The sequence below is a fragment of the Macaca thibetana genome, chromosome 15 (assembly GCF_024542745.1).
Source record: "Macaca thibetana thibetana isolate TM-01 chromosome 15, ASM2454274v1, whole genome shotgun sequence".
Taxonomy (NCBI): Eukaryota; Metazoa; Chordata; class Mammalia; order Primates; family Cercopithecidae; genus Macaca; species Macaca thibetana.
This window is the reverse complement of record NC_065592.1, coordinates 3,988,191-4,000,094: the sequence shown is the minus strand read 5'-3', so window position 1 is coordinate 4,000,094 and position 11,904 is coordinate 3,988,191. Positions and strand designations below refer to the sequence as shown.

The window sequence follows — 11,904 nt, the reverse complement described above, 5'->3', positions numbered from 1 at the left end:
GGGCTGCTTTTGTCAGTGGCTCCCTGAATCGCGGTGCCCAAGGGCAAATGACACACTGGCACCGTGAGGCCCCCCACCCCCACCTCACAGTCCCACTGTGAAGTCAGCGCCTTCCAATAGTTCCGTCAGAGGTGTGCAGTGGGGCCAGGGCTGGACATGGCCCCTGGTCCCCAGCCTGCGTCCTGCCTGCGTGGCGGCCCCTTGGGCCTCACATGTTTGTCTCTTCTGCTCATCCCTGCTGCAGGTGCCTCCTCCTGCCCCCTCACCCTGCTCCCAGCCAGGGCTCCCCTTTCCCAGGCAAGGCGGGAGCTCTGGTGGCCACCAGGGCAGGGGCAGACCTGGAGGTCCTCCACAGGCAGGTGACCGGCCCCATGGCTATGTGGCCCTGTCTCTGCAGCTGGAACCTACTGTGAATGCAGCCTTGGCCTCAGCCGCGAAGCCCTCATCGCCCTCCTTGTGGTGCTGGCGGGCGTCAGTGCCAGCTGCTTCTGTGCCCTTGTCATCGTGGCAGTTGGTGTCTTGCGGGCCAAGGGGTGCGTGAACCCCGGGGCCGGGAGTGGATGGGAGTGAGGCCAGGCTGCCTGCCCTGGGCCCTCGGTCTTGCAAGAGGGGCCTTTACCCCCGGGTGGGCTGTCACCTGGGGTAGGAATGGTGTTTCCTAGGCGTGTGTTGGGGGAGGTTCGGGGGCCCAACACTGTTCCAGGACTCATGTCGGTCTTCATCCCCTCAGTGAAACATGCCCGAGACTAGTGGACAACAGGTGAGCACCAGGGAGGCCCTCGAGGGGGGTGCGCTGTCTCAAGGGAGGTCCTGGGGTGGGGTGTGCTGTCTTAGGGGAGGCCCTTGGCGCAGGAAGCTATCCCAAGGGAGTCCCTGGAGGAGGAGGGGTGCTGTCCCAGGGGAGGCCCTTTGTGGGACTGCGCTGTCCCAGACACTGGCCTGCCCTGGAGGATCAGGACTCCACCAGCTTGTGCTGACCCGGCCCCTGTCATGCAGGTTGATGGAGAATTTTGGGGTCCAGGAAAATCGCATGGACCTGCACCCGGTATATGTGGAGTCCCAGCTAATGGACGCTGACCTGGAGGTCTCCATGATGCCGCCACTAGAGGATCAGAGCCTTGTGGCCATTCCCATGGAGGCTTCTCCAGAGGAGCCGCCGCCACCCCCGCCCCTACCACCTGAGTAGGGCTGAGGGCAGCTGGGGGAGGGGAATTAAAGTGTATTTAGTGATTGTGTACTGTCCTCCCTGCAGGCTCTCACACCCCTCAAGGCTGCATCATGGGGGGTGCACACGCATATGGGTCTCATCAAAGCAGGGCACCCAGGCCCCACACCAGGTTCCCCTGTTCCTCTGCCCCAGGGCAGGAAACCAAACCCATAATGTTTCCACCTTCTCTACCACAGCTGGTCAGCCTGGCTCCTCCCTACACCCTGCTTTGGAAAGCCCCTAGAACAGGACCTGAAACTGGCAACTCCGAAGGGCGCTGGGTTTAACAGGAGGACTTGGGCTGATACCGCTGCCCCACTGCACTGGTCTGTTTTTCTGACGGTCCAGGAGAGTCCTAGGGGGAGGGGTGGGGCAGGCACACCTCTCCTGCCTGGGGTGTGCTGTCTCCCTCCATCCCAAAGCCTGTCTCCAACCCAGGCCCCATCCACCATGGGAAAGGGACCATCCCTGCGTGGGGGCCACTCCGCGTGTGCACGTTGGCATCACTTTGCTGAGCCTGGGTGGGGTCGAGACGGGTGAGGAGTAGGACCTCTGGGTTGCATTGCGTGCAGGAGCCTGTCGCAGCCCTGAGCTGGGTGGGTGCAGGTGGGCGGTGTCCTGCTGCTCAGGGCTCGGCGGGCGCCCGGTGGTGGACAAGGCGGGGCGAGGTGGTCTTGATAGCGCTGTGGCCGGCGCTAAGCCAAGAGTAGTTTGGAGCTCCTGGACAGGTGGCTGGCGGTGCCGGGCGTTGGCTGTTTGCCTTGCCTCCGCCCCAAGCGTGGATCCAGCCGTGGGACAGGAACTGCCTGCGCTCGGGCCAGAGTTAATATTTGTGCAGGCGCCGCAGGAAAGGGCTCCGCGGACGACGCGCTCCGGGGACACGCAGGCAGCGGGCCTCTCACCGCGGGTGCCGGGGCTGCCCCCATGCGGAGCCCTTCTTGGTCGCGGCCTCGGCCGTTGCTGCTGCTGCTGCTGCTGCTGTCGCCTTGGCCTGTCTGGGCCCAGGTGTCGGCCACAGCCTCGCCCTCGGGGTCCCCGGGCGCCCCGGACTGCCCCGAGGTGTGCACGTGCGTGCCGGGCGGCCTGGCCAGCTGCTCGGCACTCTCGCTGCCCGCCGTGCCCGCAGGCCTGAGCCTGCGCCTGCGCGCGCTGCTGCTGGACCATAACCGCGTCCGCGCGCTGCCGCCCGGTGCCTTCGCGGGAGCGGGCGGGCTACAGCGCCTGGACCTGCGCGAGAATGGGCTACGCTCGGTGCACGGGCGAGCCTTCTGGGGCCTGGGCGCGCTGCAGCTGCTGGACCTGAGCGCCAACCAGCTGGAAGCGCTGGCACCAGGGACCTTCGCGCCGCTGCGCGCGCTGCGCAACCTCTCACTGGCCGGCAACCGACTGGCGAGCCTGGAGCCCGCGGCGCTAGGCGCGCTCCCGCTGCTGCGCTCACTCAGCCTGCAGGACAACGAGCTGGCGGCACTCGCGCCGGGGCTGCTGGGCCGCCTGCCCGCCCTAGACGCGCTGCACCTGCGCGGCAACCCCTGGGGCTGCGGGTGCGCGCTGCGCCCGCTCTGCGCCTGGCTGCGCAGGCACCCACTGCCCGCGTCAGGTGAGCTGTTAGGGATGCGGGTTGGGGTCTGCAGGGCGGTGCGGCCGCTGCCGCCTGATGCCACGCCCTTGTCTGTGTCCCACAGAGGCCGAGACGCTGCTCTGCGTGTGGCCGGGACGCCTGACGCTCAGCCCCCTGACTGCCTTTTCCGACGCCGCGTTTAGCCATTGCGCGCAGCCGCTCGCCCTGCGGGACCTGGCCGTGGTCTACGCGCTCGGGCCGGCCTCCTTCCTCGTCAGCCTGGCCGCCTGCCTGGTGCTAGGCTCCGGGCTCACCGCCTGCCGTGCGCGCCGCCGCCGCCGCTGCCGCACCGCCGCCCTCCGCCCGCCGAGACCGCCGGACCGGAACCCTGATCCCGACCCCCACGGCTCTGCCTCGCCTGCGGACCCGGGGAGCCCCTCCGCTGCCGCCCAAGCCTGAGCGACCGCGGCAGCCTGGAGCGGTCGAAGCTTCCCCCATGCCTTTGCCCTCCCTTTACACTCTCTGCCGGGGTCAACAAGCGACACAAACCGAAAACTGCGTGACATTCCTTTAGGCATCACCACTGCATACACCGGGAGGTGGGGGGTGGGCGATGTGCGCCTGCACCCTGGGGACTGAGGGGCAGAGCGCGGCTGCGCACGGGCCGCACGGGGAAGGCACGCGCTCGGGCCCTGGGAGTGCTGGTCCTGTACAAGGTGGCGGGCCGGTCACGCACCCGGAGCGAGGGCGGGGGCGGGCGGGTGGCGCTCTCCCGTGCCCAAGGTGCAGGGCGGGGTTGAAGACAGTCCCGAGCCAGCGTCCGAGAAGGCCCATTCTGGGCTGCAGGCCGGACGAGGAGAGGAGGGGCTCAGCCCTCTCGAGTCTGGAGGAGGCGGCCCGAGGCGGCGGGAGCCCGAACGCCTCTGGGAGGCGCTGCCAGCTGGGAAGTCAGGGACGGCCATGGGGGAGGGCAGGGCCAGCCCCGGCGTGTGGGGTCAAGGGGCAGACGGGGTGTGGGTGGGCGGTGCCGCAAGAAGAGGGGAGGGTGGAGCTCAGGCTGCAGAGGAGCGCAGGCGCCCGAGGAAGGGCGACCCAGCCAGCTGGGGCCATGGGCCCCACTCTGGCTCTGGCTAGTGCTGCGGGAAGGATGGGGCTGCCGTCTCTGCTCCAAGCGCCTCCGCCTGAGGCCAGTTAGCCCCCGCTCCCCACTGCTCAGAGACCCCAGGGCCCTGCCTCTGCCGGAGCGCCCTGCGGCCCTGCCCAGCCGACTCAGCTCTGCCCCGTCCTCAGCCGCTCCGGTCCGCACCTTGGTCCAGCAGGGGCTGCCCGCCAGGCAGCGGGGCGGGCGGGCGGACGGACGGGAGGCCCAGGGTGGGCAGTCTCTGGGGCGGGTGGGCTTCCCTCAGGCCTTCCCGAGCAGCAGGACCCATCAGTGTCCTTGGCCGGGCTAACTGGGCAGGTGGGCGCCTCCGGGGGCCTCACACCACGGTGCTGACCGAGGGATCTGAGAGGTTGAGCGGGCCCGTGATATCAGTGGGATGGTACTGCTGCAAAATAGAAATACACAGACAAGGCGCCCGTTAGCCCCACGCTGGGGGCACGCGCGGGGCCGGGACGGGGTGGACCGGCCAGCCGGCCAACCGGCGGGCGGGCAGGCGCAGCCTGGGGGAGGCTGGGGGTGCTCCTCCCCCGACCCCGTGGTGCTCCGGGGCTCTGCGTGGGCCGGGCCGCTGTCCCGTCCGTCTGTCTGTCTGTCTGCGGGGGAGGGGGCAGAGGAGGGCGGGCGGGGAGTCTCAGCTCTCCCTATGACGGGAACACAGCTGCAGCTGGCCCTCCTCCCTCTCAATAGCGCGTCGCGGCAGCACTGTGTCTTTTTGGTTTTGCAAAGCGCCGCGTCCACCCCCGGTGCTCTATAAATAAGAACCAACAATCAATACCCGCTAGCCCCGCCGGCCGCCAGGGACCCCAGCCCTCAGCGCCCAGTGCCGCCCTGGCCTGGACCGGCCACAGGACAGGGGCAGGGGATCTCCGCAGCCGGACGGACCCCACCCTGCCCAAAGGAGCCCCCCACCCAGGCCTCCCTCTGAACAAGCTCACAGCCCCAGAGACCAGGTGGGAGCTGGGCTGCCCTCCCATGCCCAGACCCCCAGCTGGCAGTGCCCCCCATAGTTCAGCCTTGCAGGGCGGGGCCAGCCCCAGATGCCACGTGATGCCAGAACTGGCCCCAGAGGATGGTCCCTGGTGCCCAGGGAGCTTGGGTGAGGGTTCCGCTGGGAACATGTCTCCAGAAGGGCACCATGAGGGTCTCTGAGCTGCACCTGGCCCCGCTCCAGGCAGGGCCCTGGGACCCAGTGTCACCCTCTGAAAGTGGCCCATCACCTGCACAACATTTGTGCTTGCCTCTTGTGGCTGCCTGCCCCAAATCGTTGTTTCTCCTGTCTGCCTGGACACCCCTTCTTCCCCAGCCTGCCCAACCCACGGTCCCTGCGCTATTCCCCCTCCCTGTTCCCTGCGGGACTCCTGACTCAGACTTTGCAACATCGGCTCTGCCTGCTCTCCGCAGCAGGGGTGGCTCCGGGAATGGTGCTTCCACCTGCTCCTTGAGCCTCCAGTGGCCCCCAGGCCTACAGGCTCTCACTGTCCACCCATCCTGCATGCCAAGTCCCTTCCCCAGGAAGCTGAGCAGCCAGGCCTCATGGGTCCCTCTTGGGGCACCCTGGTGGCTTCATTTCGGGATTTGGCTTGCTTGATGCCAAGTCCTGTCTGTGCCCTGGAGGTCTGCCCCACTTCCGGTGCACTGAGGGGCGGGTGGCTGCAAATCGCACTTCCTCCCCGGGGCATAAGCATCTTTGTGGTGATGCTGCTTATGGGCTGGGGGCTTCCTGTGGACCAGACTGGCCCCTGGACTGCAGGGAGGCCACTGGGCTGAGGTCTCTGCTGCCTCTCTGGGCAGCCCCTCCCCACCATGGTGCCTGGGCCTAGGGTGCCTCTAGCAAGGCTGGGTTCACTTTGGGGACCTCTGGTCCGAGTGTGCATATCCGCTACAGCCACAAGCTGCCCCAAGCAGGAGGTAGGGGGACTCTGGGCTCCAAAGGACAGAAGGCCTGGCTCTGGGGTGGGCCCTGTGGGGTTGCTGGGGTCAGGAACTGAGGTGCTCATTTCCCTTCCAGAGGCCTCCCTGTCTGGAACCTCAGTGTTGTCCTGGGCTCTGCAGCCCGGGGCTTGAGGGGCCGCCCCTACCCATTCTCAGACCCTCTGGGAGTTGCCGCCACACCTCCTGCAGGGCCCCTGCACAGCCTGGGGTGGGAGCCACCCCTTTTGGTCCCACCCCACTCCCTGCCTGACAGTCCCCTGTGGCCAGGGCCAGTTCCAACTCCAGGCCCCAGCCGTCCACCCAGATGGACCCAGGCCCGGCCCCCAGCCCCCGGCCCACACAGAGACCACATGAAGATGCAACACGCATGGCTCTGGTGAGACAGGTAAGACAGGTGTCTGGGGGGCGGGGCCAGTGGCCAGACAGACGGACGGGATGGGACATCACAGCCACCCCCTCCAGGGCCGTCGCAGGGGCGAAGTGAGGGCGGCGGGCCCCTCTGGGAGAGGCGAGAGAAACGGGGACATAACAGAGAAGTGGTGTGGCCTCCCGGCAGCTGAGGAGTCCAGGATGGGGCCACGCTGGGCTCCCAGGGCCCCAGACCTGGCCCCGAGAGGTGGTGTGGCTGACTGACTGACCAACGAGATGACAGGCTTCAAGATGGCGTGTGGGTCATGGCAGGGGAGGTGGGCGGGCAGACTAACGGAGACACACGGGGAAAGCCGAGGACCCAGGAGGACCGGGGAGAAAGGTCCAGAGAGTGAGAGAGAGCAACATGGGCGGGCTGGGCAGAGCGGCTGCCGCAGGGAGACAGGGGCAGAGTGGGCCACAGGAGCCCAGGGTCCGGGGCGGGGTGATGGGGCGGGAGACACACGCAGGGCAGGGCAGGTGGAGTCGGACGCGGGACTGGGGTGCTCTCCCCCTTACCGTGTCTTTGGAGGACCTACGCCTCTTGAAGCTGGAAGCCAGGGTGGAGGTGATAGCCCTAAATGTGGCTTTCTTTTTAGGGTCAGGCTCTGCTCTACCACTCTTTCTATCCTAAAATGAATATGTATAAGTGATTAGATGGCTAGGGTGGTGGCCACACCTGCCCTCGCCTGCTCCTGGATGGGCCACTGCCCAGCCTGGCCGGCCACTTGGGCCCTCGCTCCTGCCTGCCTCCCTGTGCTGGACAGACGGGCCGACAGCGGATGTTCGAGGGTGGCCTCTTCTCCTGCCCAGGGTCTGGGCCTGACCTTGCTCGTGCTGGGGCTGGGCTTGGGGGCTCTCGGCTGGCTCGTCCGGGGAGGTCCGCCTGGCTCCCTGGCTCCTGGGTGGCCCTGGCTTACAGGTGTCCCGAGGAGGAGGAGTCCTCTGAGGACTGGAGGAGTTGCCCCTCAGGCCACACCAGCTGTCTGCGTGGAGGCCACTGGCCCCCAAGGGGCACACACCAAGATTCAGGAAGGGGCCGAGGGCTGGAGGCAGGTGTCGAGGTGGAATTGGAGTGACAGAGGCAGCTCCCGGGACTCTGGCCTCAGGTCTGATGGCCAGGTGGCCTGTGCCCGCCAGTGGTGGCAGCGGCCAGGTCCCCAGGGGACCTGTGGGGCCAAGAGCAAGAGCGGGCGGATGAGAGGTGTGGAGCCTCCAGCAACCCCCATCCCCCAACAGCCCTGGCCACACTGTCGGCTTCATCTCAGGACACAGGCTCCAGGACGGCACCCAGAGAAAGAGAAGAGACGGAGTGAACCGGAACTCGACCGCGGGCCACGAGCCCTTAGGCCTGCACAGGCCCACTGCCCACCCTGTCCCAGGTGGGTCGTGGCTGCCCTTGCTGGTGGCAAATTCTCTTGGATACGACCTGGGCACCAGGCAGGACCCGGCCTGGCCCCATTCGGATTAGAATCACCGAGCACAAGGACATAGCAGGAAAGCGAGGGGGGGGATCTCCGAAGGGCGTCAAGGGGGCTTGGGTCGGCGGAGGGCAAAATGCATCTTGGACTCACGTGCCATACACAGGCGGGCCCCTGTCTTACCCTGCCTGATTGCCTTCCTATGGAATGGGTACCGGCGGGCGACTCTGGAGACAGAGGGGCCAGGCGGAGGCTTGGAGCAGGGTGCGTGGCCTCCCTCGGCCCCGGCTTTGCAGTGGGCAGCCACCTGCAGGCAGCCCCCCACCAGTGCTGCCCCCGTGCCCTGGGAGCACTCACCACTGCCCCTGGCCATGGCTCCTAGCTCCAGTCCTGCCTACCGGAGCCAGAGCCAGTGCCACGGCCTTCGGGGATGGAGGAGGGCCGTGGCCAGGCCGGGCCCTGGGCACCAGGCCTCGGAGGATGGCCTGCCCTACCTGCAGGTTCTTCCTCCACACGTTCACCGCTGCAAAGGCCAGCTGCATCTGCTTCCGGCGAGCGTCCTTGTGCCGCTTGTAGGCAATCTCAATGAAAATCAGGAAGATCCCGGCAACGATGCCCCCCGCTACCAGCATGAAGACCCCTGTGTGCCGGGACCCAGAGCCTCAGTTGCTGGCCAGGGAGGCCGCAGCCCACGGAGAACCCACCCGAGTGTCAGGGGAGCCGCACCTGCCATGTTCTCAAAAGTAAGGGTTGCAGGGGCGTTGCTGCGCGAGTCACACTCCTGATACCGAACCCACGTCTTGTCCAGGTCTTCCATGAAGCCATTCTCATGGGACCTGGGGGTGGGAACAAGTGAGCCTGCAGTGGGGCGGGGCCCAGGACGTGAAGGGGAAAGCTGGGGGAGGGTCCGGGGCGGGGCGGGGCCTGCGGGGTGGAGGGGGCAGCTAGCGCCTGGCCTGGGTGGGAAATCTGTGGTGGCCTCGGAGTGGTCTGGCACTGGGGAGGGCGTCCACCTCTGGCGGAGAGGAGCGGAGGAGGGACGCGGGCCCACGGACACTTACTTGAGGATGGACAGGGAGACGTTCTGCTTCCAGGGGCTGTCTTTGCGCATGCCTATGCCGAAGCCCGAGCGGAAGAACAGCTCTCCAGTCGTCACCAGGTCGCACTTCTGCGAGGCCTCGAACTCCAGCACCGCCGAGTCCCAGATGAAGGCATGCAGCTTGCTGCCGGCAGAGGCGGGGTCACGGGGGCCTTGGTCCTGCCAGCCTGGAAGACCCACGCCCGCGCCCTCCGGGGTGCCCGGCCCGGACGCTCTGCTGCCCGGCGGAGGCCGCCCTCCCCCGCCCCGCACTTGTCCCGCCCCGCCAGGGTGGTCGCCCGCGCCTCACTTGTCTCTCACGGCCTGGATGGCCTCCGCTGCGCTCTCGTAGTTGTGCTTCTCCATGTGCCGGTACATGGTGCTCAGCTCCACCTGGCGCCGGAAGTAGATGTCCACGGAGCTCTGCTTCACCGTGGCGTAGATAAACTTGTCCGAGGGGTTCCTCAGCTGCAGGGTCGGAGGGCAGGGCTCGCGGCGGCGGCTCCCCAGGCCCCTCCCCGAGGCCGACCCCAGCTCACCTCGCATTCCCTCCCCCAGCCCGGCCAGGCCTCACCCGAGGGTCGTTGATGCCGGTGATGCGCTCCTCCGGCCGGTCCAGCACCAGGAAGGCCGCCAGGTTGGCGGTGTAGGAGGCCACGATAATCATGGCAAAGCCGGCCCACACCATGCCCAGGATACGCGCCGAGAAGCTTCTGGGGGCGCCTGTGGGCGGGCGGGGGGCTCTGTCAGACCCTAGAGGGCCGGGGCGGGGCCAGGCGGGCCGGGCGGGGCCTTACCTTCCCCGATGCCGGAGTTGAGCAGGACGCCCCAGGAGAACCACATGGCCGAGGACAGGGTCAGTGCGTCCTCCTCCTCCTCCTCGCTGTTCACCTTGAACCGGCCGAAGGGGCTGCGGGGCGCAGAGGGCGGGCGGGAGAGGGGGCGGGAGAGGCGGCCCTGCCCCGCCCCTCGCCGGCCCCGCCCCCCCGGTGGAGGTGTCTGAGCCCCGGGTCGCGCTCACCTGAAGCGGTCCAGCAGGTACAGCATCACGGCCACCACGTGCACCGACAGCCCCACCAGCAGCCACAGTGTGCTCTGGAACGGCTGCATGAACGAGTCTAGCGTGCTCCGGGGGATTTCCTGCAGGGGGACGCGAGGTCAGCGCGGCCCGGGCCCTCCAGGGACCCCCCGCCATCCGGCCCCTGCCCACCTTCTTGACCAGAATAGTCAGGCCCTGGTACTTGAAGGGCTTGGAAAACTCGATGTACTGCGCGCGCTCGTTGTTGATGGTTAGCGGCGCCACGATCATGTCTGCCTGCCCGCTGAGCAGCTCGCCCATCATCCCATTCCACTCCTTCTTGTTGCTGTTGTTCACCTGCGAGGCCACAGAGCCGGCGGGGATGCAGGCAGCGTCCACCCAGCTCCCGCCACAGGTACCCCCGACTGAAGCCGCCCTAGAGCACCACGGGGGTCTTCTCCCCCAGACCCTACCCAGCTCGCAGGCCCCACCCCACTCCAGCCCCGCCCTGGCTAGCAGGCTCCTCCCACGCCGCGCAGGCCCCACCACCGCCAGCAGGCTCCGCCCACTCCACATCCCGCCCACTTCAGGACCCCCGCCTGCAGGCCCCGCCCACTCCATGCCCCACCCACTCCGACGCCCACTTCAGGCCCCTCCCATACCAGGCCCCACCCCAGCCCTCACGCCCCGCCCACCCCATGCTTTACCCACCCCAGGACCCAGCCCGCAGGGTCCGCTCACTCCATGCCCCACCCACCCCAGGACTCCCCGTCTGCAGGCCCCGCCTACTCTATGCCCCACCCACTCCGACCAACTGCCTGCAGGCCCCACCCCTGCCGTCCAGCCTACCCGCTCCTGTGTGCCGAACTTGCCATCTGCCACCAGGTGCACCTCGTAGGTGAAGTTCATGGTCCGTGCCAGCTTGATGAGCAGGTCGATGCAAAAGCCATAGCAACACTGAGGCACCGTGTGGCGGGCTGAGTAGGTGCGGGCGGTAACTGCTGGGCTCCAGACCGCCCTGCGCCCCGCGCCCCGCGCCCCGCGCCCTGTCCCGCGCCCCACGCCCTGCCCCGCGCACTCACGGCTGCCCGGAGACGTGTCATTGGGCCCGGTGCAGATCACCTTCTTGACTGGGTCGCCATTGACTGTGAACTCCTCCTTGCATGTCCCATCACTCAGCGTGGGCTTGACGTACACGAAAGGCTCCTGGTGGATCGTCACAATCTGGGGGGGAAGGGGAGACCCAGCCTGGACCACCGACCTAAGGCTGCCCAGGGCGGCAGTCTCTTCTCAGTTCCCAGCCTCCCCTGGCGCCCCTCTTAATCCCTGACGCCCCCTCCTCCCCCGCCCTGCGCGGCGGGCCACTGCCCCTCTTTGGAGCTTCTTCAAGAGCCCAGGTGTTCAGGCCACACCCACCGTCAGCATCATCTGCCTGCAGCCCCGGGGGATGGGGGCTGGGGGCTCAGAAAAGACTGCTGGAACGCTAGACCCTTCTCTTGGCCACTTTTCCTCTAGTCTTGGCTTAGACATGATTCCCTCCAGCAGAGGAGCAGCTGATGTCCCTTGTATGCCAGCCATCCTCCCGGGGTGAGAAACCGCCCAGCCTGCAGGCTGACTCCCACCCTGCTGTGCCACGAGGACAGGGGCACGTCCACGAAGCCGACCCTGCGCCTGCACAGGACCTGGGACCCGAGGGGGCACCCACCCGTGCCTCGCTTCATCTCAGTGCCCTGACTGTCCCGGCCCCCAGCCCCGCAGCCTTCAGGCTTTGAGCATAGGTCTCTGGCTCCTTCCTCTTGCTGGAGTGGACATGCTCCACCGCTCCGTGTTCAGGGGACCATGGCCTGGGGGTGGGGAGGGGATCCGAGGCACTCAGGGCTGGGGCAAAGAGGGCTGGAATGGAGCATAGCGCACTGCCAGAACTCTGAAGGAAGATGATATCAGAGCTGAGCCCTCAAGGTGGGCAGGGATCAAGCAGGTGCCCGAGGGCAGGTGGAGCAGAGGAGCCTGCAGTCCAGAACTGCAAAGGCAGGGAGGCGTGGGGGTGGTGGAAGAGGCACCCTCCCGGCATGTCCTAGGGAGGGTGAGCCTGAGAGCGGTGCAGGCCCAACCTCAGCCTC

The 11,904-nt window shown here is 67.5% G+C and overlaps 3 protein-coding genes across 11 annotated transcripts in view; 2 read left to right on the top strand and 1 right to left on the bottom strand.

Moving 5' to 3' along the window:
- Positions 1-127: 127 nt before the first annotated feature.
- TMEM210 (transmembrane protein 210) lies at positions 128-1,254 on the top strand. Its single transcript, XM_050760422.1, has 4 exons — positions 128-244; positions 398-533; positions 731-760; positions 997-1,254. The coding sequence occupies exons 1-4, from the start codon at positions 157-159 to the stop codon at positions 1,184-1,186; spliced, it is 444 nt and encodes a 147-aa protein (XP_050616379.1). The 5' UTR covers positions 128-156; the 3' UTR covers positions 1,187-1,254.
- Positions 1,255-2,032: 778 nt separating this feature from the next.
- On the top strand, positions 2,033-3,320 carry LRRC26 (leucine rich repeat containing 26). The gene is made up of 2 exons (XM_050760208.1): positions 2,033-2,804; positions 2,890-3,320. Exons 1-2 carry the CDS (start codon positions 2,132-2,134, stop codon positions 3,222-3,224), a joined length of 1,008 nt encoding a protein of 335 aa, XP_050616165.1. The 5' UTR covers positions 2,033-2,131; the 3' UTR covers positions 3,225-3,320.
- Positions 3,319-11,904, bottom strand: part of GRIN1 (glutamate ionotropic receptor NMDA type subunit 1) — a 31,675-nt gene continuing 23,089 nt past the window's right edge. For 2 of the 9 annotated variants that reach the window (XM_050759795.1, XM_050759797.1), the window contains 12 exons: positions 10,867-11,008; positions 10,634-10,761; positions 9,977-10,141; positions 9,788-9,906; positions 9,564-9,676; positions 9,341-9,489; positions 9,077-9,234; positions 8,750-8,911; positions 8,415-8,524; positions 8,183-8,328; positions 6,787-6,897; positions 3,319-4,312 (listed from right to left, as the gene is read on the bottom strand). In XM_050759795.1, coding sequence (XP_050615752.1) covers positions 4,244-4,312; positions 6,787-6,897; positions 8,183-8,328; positions 8,415-8,524; positions 8,750-8,911; positions 9,077-9,234; positions 9,341-9,489; positions 9,564-9,676; positions 9,788-9,906; positions 9,977-10,141; positions 10,634-10,761; positions 10,867-11,008 — 1,572 coding nt within the window. In that variant the 3' untranslated portion in view covers positions 3,319-4,243. Of the gene's footprint in view, positions 4,676-6,786; positions 6,898-7,094; positions 7,916-8,182; positions 8,329-8,414; positions 8,525-8,749; positions 8,912-9,076; positions 9,235-9,340; positions 9,490-9,563; positions 9,677-9,787; positions 9,907-9,976; positions 10,142-10,633; positions 10,762-10,866; positions 11,009-11,904 lie in introns of those variants that run through there. The other 7 variants (XM_050759793.1, XM_050759796.1, XM_050759801.1 and 4 more) reach the window with 4 other exon arrangements.